We start from the raw sequence: 18,339 nt of genomic DNA, 5'->3' as shown, positions 1-18,339 counted from the left end.
AGAAAACTGTTGACAGTGAGGTCTGTGGGTTATCCACAGCAACCGGGACATTGTTCCTGGAAAGACACATTGCTGTTGAAGATTTTAAATAATATTCCTCATTGCTGTGAGCACCGCAAACTAAATTCCATTCGTAGCAGCAGAAATCAAACGGATGCCTAAAAACCTGGATAAATTAAACCACAATCCCAGGGTGTACCTCATCAGCTGCCCGGGGATCTGTGGAAAGCTTATCTCATTTGAAAAAATAAAACTAATGATATGGCAAAAGTAAAACTAATTCGGGTCAGGATGATCTTTTATATTAATTTCATAACATCTGATAAACTACGACAACTCCACCCTGTCTGAGTCAGTTGTACCACCACATGCTGTGATTGACAGTGTGCGAAAACTAGATAACAAGTAGAAAGCGTAATGGAAAAATAGTTCAGACTTCCAGCCTCAGCTTCAGCTTCTCCAAGTGATAGTAGCACGATTGCAAAAAAAAAAAAAAAAAAAAAGATACAGACCAAGTCTACACATTGACAATGCCAGAATCATCACGTCTTATATAAAAAAGAATAAATGATCAGGGCTCAAAAGCATCCGGGGTAAAAAAAAAAAAAAAAAATGAAAGTGACATATTGGGAACATGAAGGGTTGTGTAGATTTATTTTGTGGAAAGATCCCTTTGCTTGTCTGCGTCTTCTCTTGTCACGCAGCTGCCACACTGACGACTGCCACCGCCAACTACACTCTTACCACTCCTTTCTCTTCTTGTTTGTTTCTTGACAGCATCACTCTGGATCATGGAAGTACAGTAAATCTCCAGAATGCATTCACAATGGAGCCAAAGTCCCATAAAAATGCCTCAGACCTCATTGAGTGTATCGTGTTACTCTGGTAGATAGAGCGCCGTGATTGAAAGACATACTTCCATTTTCAAAGACACAAAGCTTTTTTTTCTCCCTAGGACTGGTTTCAGTCTCTTATAAATCACGAGTATTGCTCTAAGTGATGGAAAGCCACTGCTCAACCTGGCTTACTCTGAGTTATGGGGCGACATAATGAATCTAGCAGAGGGTGAAACAAAGGGCATAACTTCTACAAAGTTGTTATTTTTCCCGGTAGGTGCACTGCAGCTTCAGGACAAAAACAAATCCATTTGGAAATTTTACTGCTTTGACTGTGTTATAGTGCTTGGAGGGTGTCCATGAAAAACCAGGAGATATCTAAGAAATCATTCACGTGTGGTTTTACCTCTTCAGACATAATATTGGCAGCGAGCTGTCACGTGTTTTAAGTATAATCTTCGACCGCTCTTCTCCTTCCTGCTGGAGAAAAAACAAGGTAATAAAGATTGAACAAGACGTTTTGTTTTTGTTTTTCTTGTTTTTTGTCATCATCGTTTGTGCTTTTGTGTCTCTGAAAAACAGATGATGTTTGTGTTACAGTCATTTCTTGTTTATTCTAACACATGGCGGTTTGATGTTTGAAAGCATTGAAACCAAACTTTGAAATTTTGTTTACTGATTTTCCAACACTGGTTAAAAAAAACATTTGAACACAGTGGCACCAGACTGCATCCACTGTTTGACTTAGTAAGTGAGCAGTACATCATCCACATGTATTTGTTGATCACATTTTTGAGCCAGTCTCAGAGGAAATGAACTCCTCTGTGGCCTGTAAAGTCGCTCTGTGCGAGAGGCTATCTGCGCCTGAGCTCAAATGTTCTGCTCAGCTTTGATTCTGTGCGGGGTTTTTTTTTTTGTTTTGTTTTGGCACATCAAAGGGCCCATGTAGACTTCTGTGTAGTCTGGGTCTGTCACTCAGAGCAGAGAGATGAAAGGTTGGGTTACATAAGACCGTAAGACCGAGAGGCTGTTTATGTGTGTGTGCGCCTGGAGAACCTCACTGATTCTAGGACCTTCTAATGGAGCAGGACTGCGCTGCGACCACGGAGGAGTCCGTTGCCAGGTCCTATACTGTAAAAGCAAAAACCCCGTCATCGGAGCCGTGAAGGATAAGACAAACAGCTCACTGGCTGGCTAATACTATCATTTACAGTGATTTACATCCCGTACGTGAGCATTTTACACAGCTGATTGCTTGTTGACTTCCTTTTCCATCTTGTATGGTTATTTTAATGCTTGAGGAGGTACGTGCACGCTTGACGGGGCTTTAAAGTGACCAGATATTATCATGCTGACGGTTGGAGCGTGCAGGCTTCTCATAGCTGTGGTGCTCGGGCTAGAAAATGGAGGATGAGAGAATGAAGCTGTTTGTTGAGAAAGGGCAAACCCCTCACATTGCATTTTTTTTTTACAACCTCCTAAATGTCAAACTATGGAAAGGCTGTTGTATTTTATGAATGAGTGTGCACCGCATTGTGTGTGATTGTTCCGTTAGTGAACTTGTTTGCTCACTGTCAAGGTTACCATTTTCTGTGGAGCAGTACCCATTGTTGCCAGAACCTTGACCAAAGGATGAGGTGTACAATAACTGTCTCACAAAGTAGCCAAAACACCAGACCTTGTGTCTTGCGGTGCTAAATATGTCGAAGACACACTTGGTGATCTAAATGTAAACTAACAAGCGCTCACCAAAATTCAAAACACAGGATTTAAACCTGCTATAAATCCCAGCTCGATTTACAGTAGAGGACTTTACAGGCCTCTCAGTCGAGCGATGGGATCCTACATGAATCATCAAAGCTGTAACAGTTTCAGTTGAAAGATTTCTGTCTGTGCTTTTCTCACTGGTTCGGAGAGAGGGTGGGGCTCAGTTAGAAAGAAGGGATTTTCAGGATTTAGCAACATTACAGCAATATTTGAGTCAAAACGTGACGACAGCAGGGGGGTTGTTTGTCAATGTTGGTCAGTCAAATGTGATCAAACCTTGCCCACACAGCGCGGATGAAGCAGATTAGCTGAGACTTTGCGTGTTAGACTGTTCATGAATAACACCTAAGCTTCAACTTTGACTGTTGCTCATTGAGTCTTTAACATTTCATGTTATAGTTGAAGTTTTCAGGGACGTTAAACACAGAGACAATCACCAGAAAACAACTTAACATAAGTTTAATATACAAGTCTGTTTTATTTAACACATAATTTAATAAACAGCAAAATAGTCCTTTATTTTCCATTATGTTAAGTTAATAAACATTAAAAAACATTTTTAACAGGAACAACTTTCTGCTGAAGAAATGTGGCCTGTGTATTATCGTCATTACTCAGGACTTTATATCTACTAACTAATTCTACTGTTGCTGATTTTTTTAGATTTTAATGCTGTTATCAATACCAAGTAATTTTCCATTCACCTCCACTGCATATCCACAGATAACCTAAACACCTCAGCACATGAAACTAGTGAGTGAGGGGGTCCAGACAGGCCCATAGCACTGGCGTCTGAAACCCACTGTTTTCCTAATGTCTTCACTCACAGCGTGACACAACTCAATGACCTCCACTGACACAGTAAATTACACCTGAATTATCAATTTGGCTCTTATACTGAGCCCCTTGCCTCAGTTTGTGCAGCAGCAATTTGTCACAGCGACACGCTGGGTTTCTCTGGGCTCCTCAGTCCTGGGGCAGAGAGCCCTAACAGAGGCAGAGGGAGCGTGTGTGTGTGTGTGTGTGTGTGTGTGTGTGTGTGTGTGGGGGGGGGGGGGGGGGGTTATGTTGACTTGGCTCTCCTGCAATGTGTTCACCAAAAATCAGTGACAGAGCTGCGCTGATGTATTTGGTGACTCCCAAGAAAGTGGAAAACGGGTTTACAAGGCCTGTGGGAGGACACAGTGGCTGGTAATTAGACAGCGTAAAAATCCTCAGCCTCTACCAGCCCCTTAGGCAGTGAATAGGAGCTAAAGTAAACCAAACCTGACTGTGAAATTGCATTAGACGTCTGTGCTTAATGGAAAGTGAAAAAAATAGACAAAACCCATTTTTTGCAATTATGAGCGTTTCCATTCCCCCCACACTTCCTCAGCTCTTTGCATCGCCACTCCTGCTCCTCCTCTTTTCCGCTACAGCGCAGTATATCTCCATTATGGTGTTTTCTGTTTTAGGACACTAACAGAAACAGGATGTGCAGGACTGCGGTTTGAACATGTTTCTGTCTCTTGTTTTCCCACAGATGCTCCCCCGCTCAGAATGGGACCACAAGAGAGGCTCCCGAGGATCACAGGTTAGCACCGTCCACAGAAAAAGAGACACACCAGTAATAACAATAATGATAAACAGCTGACAGGAAAACGCACACACTCACACCTAGGATCTCTGTCAATCGCCTACACACACCTTATAAATGACGCAAATAGCAAAAATCCCACCACTAATAGGGCCTGCTCACCCACTCATTTTAGCCGTGGTTAAACAGCATGTCCAGAGGTGTCACTTCCCACCACAATCCTCGTTGTCCTCTGTTAGTGTAAAGGACGCAGGCCTGTGAGATGGCTGTAAGGCGCTGCACAAGCCATTAAAGGCTGGGGAATTGCAACTAGAAGGACTCGTCACAGGAGACGCAGCTTGTAGACACATACAGCCACAAACCCAGAGATTACCTTTCCCACATTATGCGCGTGAGTGTGTGTGTGTGTGTGTGTGTGTGTGTGTGTGTGTGTGTGTGTGTGTGTGTGTGTGTGTGTGTGTGTGTGTTTGGGAATTGATGTATTGAGCAGCTACAGAGCCACAGGGCAGGACAATGCCCTTGGCTTTGCAATGACCATATACAGTATGTGTGTGTTCTGGACTGCATGCTCTCCTATCAGGAGGATATCCTTTAGAAATGAATAGACTGTGTGTCTGTGCTGACAATGTACAGTATGCTTGGGTAGCTACGAATACACCGCAAAGTTATGTTTGGAGGGAAAATTAGGGGATTTTTCATGAATAGTGAGCATAACTGTGCAGTTCAGGATTGGGCTTGAAATCAAATTATACACTGTATAATTTCATATAGTTGTGTATCTGTTCCTCACAGTATCATCCCCTCAGAGTGGAGAAATGTTCAAATAGCATGTTACTCTTTTGAAATATTGTCCCAGTCTCAAATCAATTTGTTATGTGGGGTTAGTAGGCAAGCACATATTTTTTGATTGATGCATTCCCTAAGCTGCCATTTAAACTCAGTGGTCAGTTCAGTCTTTTTTTATTTGGAATGGTGCTATGCGTTCGTCAGTGGAATCCTGTAACAGTCCAGAGACTGACAGGACGTGTAAGAAGTCGAGGCTTATGTTGGCATCTCTCTCCATCTCGTGGCTGTTTTCCCTCAGCTCGGCTCTCCCCTGCTCTCAGGTTGACGGTCAGAGAGGCTGGTAGCGCTTCCCTGAGCCATGGCACCTCGTAGCGTGCGTAAATCACACACTGGGCTCTTTAGCCAGTGACCAGAGCGCTTGATTGATCTCCACTGTGTTGCGTTCGCCAACATGCGCACATTAGCAGGCTCAATTTCCAAACCGCATCTTTTTTTTCTTTTTTTTCCTGTCCAAAGCTTGTGGTGGATGTTTTAGCTTAGGAATTGACAGTGAAGTTATGTATGGAAAGAGCTATTTAAATATTTGTATTCGACTTGAAAACACATTGGTTTTGGAACATTACCCGTGGAGATTATCGGAGAAAAGAGTGTTTGTAGGCCCGGATCTTGTGACTGTTATTCTAAATTACAGAAAGGCTGGAGGAGTGGCGTGTCAAGCAGACAAGTCCAGACACTGCAGTCATGTTGAAGATTTCTCAAAATCACTGTAGTACTTCAAACATTTCAGATTTGTGTTTCTTAAACTGCGGGTTTGTTAGTTGAAAAAGGTCATTGCCGTTTCTCTGGTTGGTCCTATCATGACAGTGAAGTAATGGGTCCTGTGGCAAGACTAAATTTAAAACATTTAACTACCTGCACTTTTGACTGTCATCTGCCCAGATCATAATTGGATTTGCCACAAATGATACAGAGACCATAGCAATTTTCAAGCTGCTACTTTTTCTGACATGGAACAGTAACATGCCTCTGAGCTGGTGCCATTGCTCTGAGAGAAACTGAGGAACTTGGTTTTATTTATAGTATGCATATTCAGTTCGCAAGATTTTTAAAAACTCATGACTGTGTCCACTGCACTGCTGATGATGGATATATGTTTAACCACTTGCATCATGTGGTAAATCATCGCTCACTCGTCGCTCAGCATAAGCCATCTGTTTTACCTCATGCATCTCTTTTGTTTGCTCTGTTCTTCATTTCTTGCTTCTGCCTCTACCAGTCTGTGTGTCTGTTCCTCTACCTCTGTTTTTTTTTTTTTTTTAATCTTCATTGGCTCCTTTGCTGGAATCAAACACCCTGAAATATGTGGAAGGAAAAACAAGCCTCTGCTTGGAGATGAGATGGCTGCATGTTAGGGGTCAATTGGCCTGACCTTTTCCAGTAAATCTTTAATGAGGCAGTTATTCTTTTTTGTTTTGTTTTGACCACCACCCCCCCACATCCCTCATGTCCCCCACATCCCTCAACACACCCCCCTCTTTTAATAAAATATGTAATAGCATGTAATTGTATCCTGGCTGCAGCTGAGGACCTGGCTCAGCACAGCTTCAGTCTTAGCTGACGGAGGGGTTGTGAGGAGAGTTGGGTCGCGGTGGGGGGGGGGGGGGGGGGGGGGGGGGGGGGGGGCTGGTTTGGAAGTGCGAAGTGTAACACTGCTGGGCGTAGTTTTGGCTGCAGGAGCTGAGGCAGAGAGCGAGGAGTGTCTCAGTGGAGTTTTGAGTTACGGTTCTGCTGTGATTCACACTGTATCACTGCTCTGTTATTCTAAGTAGAGAACATCACCATCTCCCAGGCTCCTCTTCAACTAATCCATCTCGACAGATGTAATCAGGGCCATTAAACTAACTGCGCTGCCACTGAAATAGAAAACTGCACGGTAATGATTTTTCAAACATGCTGAGAGTTCTGTGTAAATGAAATCAACCTGAGAAAAAATAATGGTTTTAAAAAAATAGTTTCTTGCTCAGCATTTCTCAGAGTGTGAGGCTTTGTGCGTGGGGTTAATTGCAAAGCCAGCACCACAGTGTGTGTATCTCTGTGCCTTAAGTAGAGCCAGAGTTGCTTACATTATTGAAATGTGTTTACTAAGAGAATCAAATACCTTTCTTTCTCTAGTAGGCCCCTGAGGCATCCCAGCTCTCCTCTGGGATACATTATATTCTCACCATTGCACAATTTCAAGAAGCTCACATATCACTGTCATTTTACTAGAGGCTTACGGGACTGTATGTTTATATGAGGGAGTCAAGGGTTAAAAGTGCATGAAGACAACCGTCTCAGAAATCACAAATATGTGACCCTGCTCTCTGTGTATCCCATTAATAATCGTCATTTGACAGAGGGATCTGTCTGTTGTTGTTTGTTGCACCAAATGCACTTCATCTGTCTTCAGCAGAGTTATTGGAAAAAACAAAAAAACATGTGGACACAGCAGGAACATCAACAATCATATTTCCATCGCTCAGCGTTGTTGCGACCATTGATGGCGTTGCTTGAAGTAAACGATGTTTCATATGAGAAATGGAAATTTTGCACATGTATCTGATGTTTAAAGCGACAGGTCTAAAAATAGTGGATGCATGTATAAGCACTAGCATTTAGCAAATATATTTCAACATTATTTATTTTTGAACTTCAGGGATGAGTGTAGTTCGATTTAGTCATTCATCAAAAAACACATTGAAAATAAGCTTTTATATAAAATGTTTCAAGTCAATTCTCCATTGAGCTGGTAAAATATCCAGATTAATACAGCACTAAGAATTATTTGTAGATATTATCTGGTCCATTTTTGGTGCACATTACTGCAGCTAAAGCTTCAGACACAGCTGAGTCGGACCTTGAGTACAGAGAGGGACAAACAGCTTTTCACTCTTCAGGAGCGGTCGCTGGTTTGTTTTGACTGGCCCTCGGTTGAGTTTACATGAACTGCTGCGCGGGTGTTAATCTATGGCATGTCTATTGACGTACTCTTCCAAACTGTGTTCACACAGGCAATTAAGAACATTGATCATGTGCACTGTTGTTAGTCATAGTAAAATGTCATAACAGAACGTCCGTGCATGGTTTAGTATGTGAATTGGCTTGTTGAGGAGTCATAAAAACTGTTTATTGATGCTTGTATTCACTTTTATCAAATGCAGCAACAAAAGCTGGAGGCTTGTGAACAGATGTCGCACAGGTTTGTGGTAGTTTTGTGACCGAAGGTGCTGGCACGGGGGCCCGGTTAGGAGTGTGCCTCCTGCCAGTTAAATGCAAAACAATTGGCCACAAAAACACCAAAGGCTGCAAGCAGGAAAAAATCCACACGTTCCAAAAAATACTACAAGGTCACTACAGTAAATCTGTAGCAAAAACAGGCTTCTGCATTTTAAAAATGGAATACATATATTACCCAGCTGTTGAGGTGCCCTTGAGCAAGGTATTAAACTGCTATGAAACTATAGTTTACATTGACTTCCCCAGGAGCACCAGTTCAAATGCTAAAATGCAACATATGTGTGTAGCGTTGTTTTATGACTGTTTTATTTATTTAAAGCACTAGTTTTGCTTTTTTTTTTTTTTTAATTATTTGGTTTGCCGCTGAGAGTTGAGAGATGAAAAGATCAATATCACAGGTAAAAATGAATGAAGCGCTCCAGCCATCTAAAGGTTTGCACAAACAAGATACAGGGTGTTAATTAGTGCGCTTTCAAGGTGCTGTTGGGTGGATTTTGTTACATTTGGACAGAGCCAGCCCAGATGTTTTCCCCTGTCTTCAGTCTGTGTGCTAAGTTAACTGGTTGCGAGTGGTAGCCTCATATTTACCATAAAGACATGTGTGGTATTTCCTTATCTAACTCTCGGCAAGAAAGCAAATAAACATATTTCCTAACATGTCAAAGTATTGCTTCAACACCTTCTCTGTGTTCCTGGGTCAAGATGATAGTTTAGACTTCTTTTCATTGTCCAAAAAGTTTTATAGTTGTGTCCAGCATTTGTAAGAATTATCTACCTATAACCTAAATTTTCGCAGTCATGGTGCCCCAGGGGTAGAGCATGTACCATAAAGGCTCAGTCCTAACTACAGTGGCGCGGGTTCATATCCGACCCGTGGCCCTTTGCTGCATGTCATTCTCTCTCTCCCTGACTTTCCTGTCTGTCTCTCGCTGTGGCTATAAGAATAAAGGCAAAACATGCTCAAAAATATAACTTAAAAAGAAAAACCTCTCAGTCATCCAAAATCAAACATCAAAAGGCAGCATAAATTCACTAGAGCAGCTCATCCAGTGTGCCAGTCATTCATCTGGCTGAATGAAGACTTGTCAGTTTGTCGCTCTCCCAACATGCAGGCCTGCTGCTGCCAGCTGTTTTCATGGCCGCCGTCTGTGTGTATGTTGCCTAGAAAACCAAAGATCGATCCATCTTACTTGGAAACGGAGGAATGATGAATCATTTTCAAAACAAAAAAGTTGTTGTTTGGACGATCAAAGCGACAACTTTTTCTTTTTGCCCTGTAATTTAAGAAAGAAGTAGTTACATATCTCCTCCATGCAGCACTCTGAGGTGCTGGATCCCAGACTAACTCTGAAGAGCGTATTTCTCAGAAAAGTTTCTACAGAGAGGAGGGTGAGCCAGTGGCAGACAGTTGTTGACAGTTCCCAGATGTGAATGTGTGTTAATATGATTGTGGTGTAGGGCAGCAGTAAAAAGAGCTTGTTGAGGAACCATTTGTAATTAAACACATATACAGCCTCTCTGGAAAGTTGAAATACATTGATTTTGATCACAGTGTTTAATGGACTTTACAAACGCAACAGATGCATCCAAGGTAGGAAAATCCGCCATCATACTTCCAGAGAAATATTAAGAATTTTGAAACACACCATCATAACATCTGTCCAACAGCTCTTTCCTGCGATACTCACAGCGCTGTTTCCCAGACAGGGGTCACTGTGTGGGGCTCGTGTGAGAAGATGAAGCCTGCTGCTGCAGAGGTGGCCATGGCTGATGAATGAAACTGATCATCTAACCTGACAGGAAGTGCTTATATAACCTAATGATATTACGTAACTTATTCTCAGTTTGATCCATTACAGGATGTCCATTGATGATTCTTAAGTTTTCAGGAACACCAGGAGGTAACTTGCAGCCAAGACTCCGTCTTTAAGGGATACATAAAACCTTGAGCCAGGGTCATTGTTCAGCGCTTTACATTCTTTATCTTTCCCTGCAGTCAGCTTTGTTTAACAGCTCAACGCTCTAACTCTTCATCACACAAAAACCCTGTAGAGAAGTTCAGAGAGACGATTTTTAAAGGTAGATACTTTAACATCACATTCTTTCTAATGCAGGATGTAATGGCTTGTATATTGTAGCAAACAGGTATTGCTACTTTTTCAACAAGAATAGGACGCACTCAGCGGAAGCAAGAGCCCCACTGTGTCCAGAAGTGCACATCTCAATTGCTACCCATGCACCTGGAGCCTTTTGGGCATTAAGTGGATTGTTCGCAGTTCAAAATCCAACCCAACACATTCATCATTCCCCCCCCTTTTACGGCCACCTAGGACCTGTTTTCGAGTTAGTCAAGCTTAGTGACACAATTCTCATCCTCAGCAAAGTGTGTTTGAATGCTCAGAATGATGCCCTTTGTATTTGTTTATGCGCCAGTGTCACTGTCTATTTTCGTGTCAGCCTTTGTTAATGGTACTTATGTTTTTACTTGGCTGTGTGAGAACTAGGGCTAAGGTTTTTTGAAGTTGAAGATGACGTTGTGTGTGCACGCACATGTACTTGGACATGCTCAGACCCACTGAGCATCACTCTCGTGTCTGTCCAGCCAGATGTTCTCCAGCAGCCATATTCTCCTTTAACCTCTGTTTAGCAAACTCCTAAATCAGCCTGTAAATGAGCTGAGAGACAGGTGTTTACATCTCATCCTCCCAGCATGCATTAGAGCAAAGTATAGGAAAGAGGGGAGGGGGAAGTAGAGGAGATGATGCAGAGGAGGGGAGCACAATAGTCATCTGTCCAGTAATGTTCCATTAGACGTCCCACAGGATGTCTTCAATAGGAAAATTATATAAATACAGTGACTTATCTGATATGACTGGGAAAATAAAATACAAAACCTTCATTGTTTGCCCCAAGTGAAAGGTGAGGTGTTCACACGTGCTGTTCAAGTCACCCTCTCGCCACTTAGCCAGTGTAAACAGAATAATTCTGGGTGCCTGGCAGCTGGTGTCAAAGTGAATGGGACATTGGGGGAGAAAAATCTGATAACATTCTTTGGGGAAAACAGGGAATCCGTGGGCTTATTAGATAAATTCTGCTGGCAGCCAAGACTGACCTGTGTTTAGTTGTGGTTGCTCAACTGCTCTAGGCACAGCAATTAGGAGTGGGTTGTGAACTTTTCACTTTACCCTGTGAAAACAAGGCCGGCTCACACTACATTGGTGCCTTCAAAGCTGCGGGGCAGATGCTCAGGAACAGACGAGGGCTTTTGGCCGTCTGAGAGGTCAGGAGCGAGGAAGTCAAAGGTCGGATTCTTGCTGAGACATTGCTAATGAGTCCATTCATTAAGCATCAAGTAATCACAGCTGTGCTGAACATGTTTCAGCCTGATGTTGTTGTTGAGATCTTTACAAGGCTGCTAGTATGTCAACTCCTACTACTGTGGAGAACCACTCCCTGCTCCTCCTCGTGCGTTTGCTTTCTCTGAGCGAAAAGCAGCCATATAAGGTATAGAATGAAACCTTTGATGTGCTGTAAGGGTTGTAAGTGTGCATGTTTGTGTGTGCGTAGCTTGGTGTGATACCACAACTATAATAGACTTTATGAAGCTGGGCAGAATCCCAGTCTGACACTATGATTGAATAGAGATCCTGTAATAGTGGTCCAAAATCAATTGTCTATTGTTTTATTTTCATATTGTTGTTATTGTTGTTGGGTATTGTCTACCGTTATCATTTGTTTAATTTTGCGCCATGTGAGCTAAGTGCACCTTTGAAACATGATTTGGTTATGGCTGTGAGCGCGGCCAATGTCCTCATATAAAACATTCTTTATTATCATGGGACAAAGATCCTCTCCGATGTTAATTTTTGTGCTCTACAATTGACCTCCCACATTATATTTGCATGCAAACTGCGGCAGCTTTCAAATCAGTCTTTGTTGTATCTGTTGTAGTTGTTGCTGTGATATTTTATGAGTGAAGAAAGAACAGTGGTGAAAGAAGTATCCAGGTTACATATGGCAAAGTGATGATAATCAATGACAAGTACAAATCCTGCCTCAAGAATTCTTCATAAAGTGCATTAGAATTATCAACAAAATGTAAGTACACTCAAAAGTAAAAGTACTCATTGTGCAGGCAGAATCGTCCGCATCAGTGTTATGATTTCATTTATTATGATATTTGACCATTTTGTATTACTGATACATTAATGGGTAATTTGCATTTAAAGAGAAAAGCTGTCCCTCTCCGCTTGTTTCCTGTGCACATCGAATCACAGTCAGTATCACCGAAGAGTGCAGTTAGTTTTGGTGAGAAATGTGTTCTGTTGCACCTCTAACCACAGCTGACAATGACGTCACCCTGGAGTATACGTCTATATCACTGCAGCAAGTTGAGGGGTAAACCAGTGGAAGTCAGCAAAAACAAGATTTGAGCTGCTATTAAGTTGCTCTTTAGTGCTGAAGCTAGTCGGTTAACCCAATGCTAACTATTTTGTACATTGTTGTGTAATTGAATGTACTGAATAGACGTGTCATGTTTTACTGCTGTAGAGAAATAAGCCATATAAAGTAGCATTAAATTAAAATACGTGCATCTTGCATCTTTCTGTCTGCCTTTGTGAAGAGGAATAATCTTGGCAAATGAAATACACTTGGCAATGAGATGTCTCTCCAAAATGTTGACGTCATACAGTTCAGGTGGAATCTCAACTCTGTTTTTTTTACCACTCTGGTGCAGCGAAACGTGCTGTAAATACTACACTGATATATTATCACCTTAAAAACTGTGATGGCAAACGTGTTAACTAAAAAGCTGCCTGTTTACACATCGAATAGACACAGAATAACATTTGTATTCATTTGAAATTGCGTTTTGGTGATTTTGATGTAAATCCATTATTGATTGCACCCAACTCCTGAGGATAATATGTGGCTCTCAAGCTGCTAAATGCAGTCACTGAAAACAGCTGCAGCCACAAATAACACTGATGAGAGCAGTGACACTAATACTAGTATGACCCATTGTTTACATAAAAATATTGGTTGGTGCAACTTTAACTTGAGAACAAACACCTCAGAATTGCACTTAACAGTAGTATTCGAGTACATTTAATAAGTTGATTTCAACCAGTGAGAAAGATAAAGTTGTTAATGCAAAAACATAAACTACTGTATAACTTCAGCATAGTTGGACTCTGTAGGATAAACAACACAAGTTATGCCAATGTTACCAATGTCACAGGATAGCTGCTGACATAGTTCAGACCTAGCCATTAGCATCAAGCCACATAAGCTGCAGCAGCAGTGATGTTTAATTCTTGTTTCTCTGTCTCCCTCTCACCCCACAGTCATCAGGCACCACTGTCATGGTGGACATAGCAGTGATGGGAGAAGCTCATGGACTAATCACAGACCTGCTGGCTGACCCCTCCCTGCCCCCCAACACCTGCACCTCACTGCGGGCCGTCAGCAACCTCCTAACCACCCAGCTCACCTTCCAGCCGCTGCACCGGCCACGCCCTGCTCCCCTGCTTAACCCCGGCGATGCCTACACCTGCTCCGACTCAGAGGAGGGACCTGAGAAAGGAGAGAAGACATCCATCCACAAGGTAAAGAGATGAATGAAGCCCAGGTGTCATGATTTACAATGTACTGGTAAGATGTGCAGCACAAGGAAGCCTACATGAAAGTGGGGATGTTTCACTCAAATATCAAAAGTCAGGATAGTTAATCAAAAGTAGTCAAGGCCCAGACACAAAACAATTTTATTTGGAAACGGCTGAAGTAATCCTTAGATGGAAATGCTGCCCACCTTATTAAGGCCAAATGATTTATACACCACACAACGCTCCTCACACATGTTAATCTTTTAGCCCATGTTTCAGCTAATGAGTGTTTCCTGCTCTCAGAGCTTTTAGCATCAAATGAAGGAGAGTATTTTCATAGAGTTGAGCGAAGAAAAATAGAGCACGTCTACTGCTCGGAGCACTGTTCTCTCTTTCATAGCCACAGCTGTGTCAACATGACAGATGTGCAGAGCCAGACAGTGTGTGTGTGTGTGTGTGTGTGTGTGTGTGTGTGTGTGTGTGTGTGTGTGTGTGTGTGTGTGTGTGTGTGTGTGTGTGAATCGAGTAGAAGAGAAGAGGCAACATGAAGGTGAGCACATCTTTCAAAGGGTAACAAAGAGGGGATGAAACTGGCCCCCCACAGCTGTGGATACAGCTATTCATCTGAGGAGGATACCTATTCCTGGCTGAGTTGGAAGTTGGCGTGTGGTCGACGGCTGCCATGCCATCTCTGCCAGTCTGACAGGTGTATTTTTACTTCGGCTGAACTTTTGTAAAAGTAGCTAAGACAAACTGGGCCTGTGGAGTGGCCAGCGAGGCTGCACTCATTACAACTCCCCGGAGACGACGTGCCCAGCTCTAACTGCCCGTGAGGAGAATAGCAGTGGGAGTGAAGGCGGTTAGTGGAGGAGTGGAAAGCCCTGTGCTTGCTTTTCTGCCTGCTGGCTAAGAGTTTGATGTCCATCGTGGTGCATACTGATGCCTTTCAAGCACTTCTCCAAAACTCATTCATTGTCCAGCACAGGGCACATTCTCTGTGCTGCAGAAATGACATTGCTGTACAAACATGCAATGCTGTACGATCAAAAAACATGAATGAGAAAACACACAAGTATCTGTAAAGTGTTTGAAGTTACATTGAGTTCACTTTCCTCATTTAAACAGATATAGAAATAAATTAAATATTTCTACTTTAAATTTGAATCAACATTGGCAGCAGCAGGCAGCAGCTGTAATTTTTTATTTATTTCATTTTTTTGTGAGGATGGCCTGGTTTTGCCAGGCAACTGCCGATGGTGATGTGTGTGTGTTTCTGTGTCACGGTCGCTTCTGCTTTTGGTGTGTGTCTCCAGGGCTTTTATTAAAGAATGGAACAATGGAGCTGCAAAGTCATACTACAGTTCAAATATTCACATATATACACCCAGTTTTAGCATACTCTGAACAAAACATATTGTAATACATTTTTTATCGCACCATCATATGCAGGATTTTTTGGGGGGGGAACCTTGCTCTGTGGATCTGCATATATGCAGCTTTGTGGTGCATAAATGTGTAATGGCTTGATCTGTTTGTGTGCACTGATTGTGGGGGGCTTTTTTGTATGTGTGTTAATCTGCAACTGAATTCAGCACATTTTAATATCAAAATCATTTTCTGTCTTTATTGGGCTTAAATTAAAGGTCATGGTTATGGAGCCAAAGTGAATGTAAGTCAGTGAAATGTCCCCCAGAGTGACCTAAACCAACACCCTTGTTGTGTGAGTACGAGTGTGTGTGCATGCACTCAGTATATGACGCCTCTCTGTGAATGGGCTCATTCAGGATTCTGAGGCGATCTTTACTAGGTCACCCTGCAGAAGACTGAGAGAGAGAGAGAGCCTGCCATGTTTATAGCGCTGCTGTGCCAAGCTGCTGCATGGCACCGAACAGATGGAGGCATCACGAGGGCACAGGCCACTGGGAATCCCAGAGAAAGAGCAAAGAAAAGACAGATATGAATCTGTGCAATGCAATACTGACATTGCATCTAATATTGTAGCATTCCCGGCACAGCTGCCTGCCAATGTCCTCCAGTCAGTGATGGCCGCGGTATTGATTCTCTGTGATGAAGTGAAAAACAAAAATGTCCAATCAAGAAAGATTTTCCAAGTTATATCATCTGCATCATTTGTTTCATCTCGGGCAGATGCAGGAAAAACAACTGTCCCATCTAGATGATCCATTTGACTGGAGACAAAGTGAATAAGCGTTTACTTTATCTTACAGGTGGGAGTGCTCTTAGAGCTTTTATCTAAATGCAAACACAATTACAGCCATGTTTTTTTTTTGACTCCCGCACTTAACCATGGGTGAAGATTGTCTTCATTTCCAATACAGTGATGAGAAGGGTTTTCCAGTAGTGGTAACTGTGTGTGTATATATTTTCTTGTGTCTGTGTGTGTGTGTGCAGCGTCTGAGGCGAAGTCTCCACCCTGGTCTTCTGAGGAGGATCTCCTCCACGTGGACCACCACCACCTCTGCCACAGGCCTGCCCACCATCGAGCCCGGGCCTGTCCGAAGAGACCGCAGCGCCAGCATCAAACCGTACCATGAAACACTCACCTGCAGGTACCTGAGCAACAGCCCAGCACATATCTCCTCTTTCCTCAGCCCCTTACTTTTGTTCAAGTTGTAGATTTAGCAAATGCAGCCCCAGCTTCACTTTATTGTTTGCTTGCTGTATAATATCTATGTTTGAAGCAAAGCCCTAGATTTTCGTGTTTCACTACTAATTAGGACCTACACTGCAACATTGTGCTATAGTTATATATGAATGTGTTACAAACGCTTACAATCGATGCCACAGCATGACACATCTCTCTGAATGTCATGAGATGTAGTCCCAGCAGTGTGGCTGTAGTTCTACCAAAGACAGCAGTGTGAGTGAACAGTAATGGCACAGCAGATTGGAGAAGGATGTGTGTGCAAAAGGAGCCAGAATGGAAATATGCCCCACAGGCAAAAGCATTAACCTGAATAACTAAGACACACATGAACTCTGAGCACATTAGTGCTGAAGATGAGGCATGAGGCCTACACAGAAGGATCATGGTTGTATCATGGTTTTATGTAGATGTTTTGAAGATTTTTGAGCATTTTTGAAGGGAAAGGTGTTGTGGGATAGAGAGGGTTGCAGGCTATGTGCGAGTGCTAATGAGTGTCTATGTGCATGTGAGCGTGTATGTATGTGGTGGGGTTTGTGCCTGGATGAATTTGGTTTAGTAAAAACTGTTTAGAAAAGCTGATAGTTGCACTGTGTTCAGACAGGATTGAAACAGATGCAGTGAGTCAGTAGAAATATAAAGACATGACGGTCACACATTCTTGAAAACACAACAAATAACTGTGTTTGTTTCTGCTGTTTTTTTTTTATTTTGCTAGTAAATCACACTGATGGATTAAATCTTGAATAAACACAGAGACTTAATTTATTAGAGTTGCTGTGATTACTAAGTGAACTATCTCAGCATAATTTACTGCGATCAGTCCAGAGATTGTATTCTTTACAATTACTTTATGATTACTGTGACGTTATGTTTTCATAATCCCAGAGCAGCTCAGGGGAAATAATGTTTTTTATGAATTTCAAAGAGGTAGAAACTGGAGATTCAGCTTGGAAATTTTCAGCTGTGCATGTTTGCGTGTACTTCAGTATGAGTTATCATGCATGCAATGTTTTTGTGATGCGGATGCACAAACAGTCCAGACAGCACGTGCTCCCTGACTTTAAAATATTAACTATGCCTCAACAAGAAAGAGTCTCTTCATGTTTCATCTATTTTATTCAGCTTCTCCCCTGTTGAGTTACTGTCATGGGCACAAAAGGCAAGGTAGATGTGTGTGCTGTGCCAAACCAACGGGTGCAGTTAGGAAATAGTGTGTGTGTGTGTGTGTGTGTGTGTGTGTGTGTGTGTGTGTGTGTGTGTGTGTGTGGTTGTTTTTCAAAGTTAATTTCATTTTCAAATGTTGCATAAGAACATTTGTCTGATCTCTAAACTGAAGCTTAATTATTCATGTGTAGAAGAATTTAAGAAAACATGTCTGGTGTCTGACTGAAAGATGCAGTGAAAACAACCGTCTTGGATTCAAATAATACAGTTTGAACCGACGATAACCTTTGTGTTGCTCAGTGGCATTTGTTTGTGACTTTGTGTGCACACATACAAAAGAACAACAGATGTATCTGATTTCTTCCTCTCTGTATTTTCACTATAAGCTTTATGTCTGGAGCTTGAGATTTGAATCAGCTTGCTCATGTATTTACTGGACCAGTCAGCAAACGTTTAGATAAAAACTTTTACATCTAAAACGCAAGGTGTTTTAGATGTAAAATGAGGCGTGACTCTGCAGCTGCATGGCCTATTTCCCACCTCAGATTAATATGGAAACTAATTTAGGTGGATAGGTTTGGAGAAATTCAATGTTTCCAAAAGAGTTGCCATGTTTTTCTGTTATTTTTATCTTTTTTGTTTAGAAATTAGAAGCGAATA

The 18,339-nt window shown here is 42.1% G+C and overlaps 1 protein-coding gene across 2 annotated transcripts in view; it reads left to right on the top strand.

Annotated features, from left to right (window-relative positions):
- LOC130176343 (cGMP-inhibited 3',5'-cyclic phosphodiesterase 3A-like) overlaps positions 1-18,339 on the top strand; it is a 74,346-nt gene that overhangs the window by 35,318 nt on the left and 20,689 nt on the right. For both annotated transcript variants that reach the window (XM_056387377.1, XM_056387376.1), the window contains exons 2-4: positions 4,126-4,176; positions 13,590-13,850; positions 16,260-16,417. In XM_056387377.1, the coding sequence (XP_056243352.1) occupies positions 4,126-4,176; positions 13,590-13,850; positions 16,260-16,417 (470 nt within the window). The remainder of the gene's footprint in view (positions 1-4,125; positions 4,177-13,589; positions 13,851-16,259; positions 16,418-18,339) is intronic.

Source organism: Seriola aureovittata, chromosome 10, assembly GCF_021018895.1.
Source record: "Seriola aureovittata isolate HTS-2021-v1 ecotype China chromosome 10, ASM2101889v1, whole genome shotgun sequence".
NCBI classification, from domain to species: Eukaryota; Metazoa; Chordata; class Actinopteri; order Carangiformes; family Carangidae; genus Seriola; species Seriola aureovittata.
Note: the sequence above shows the minus strand (reverse complement) of the source record. Positions and strands in the feature narration are given on the sequence as shown.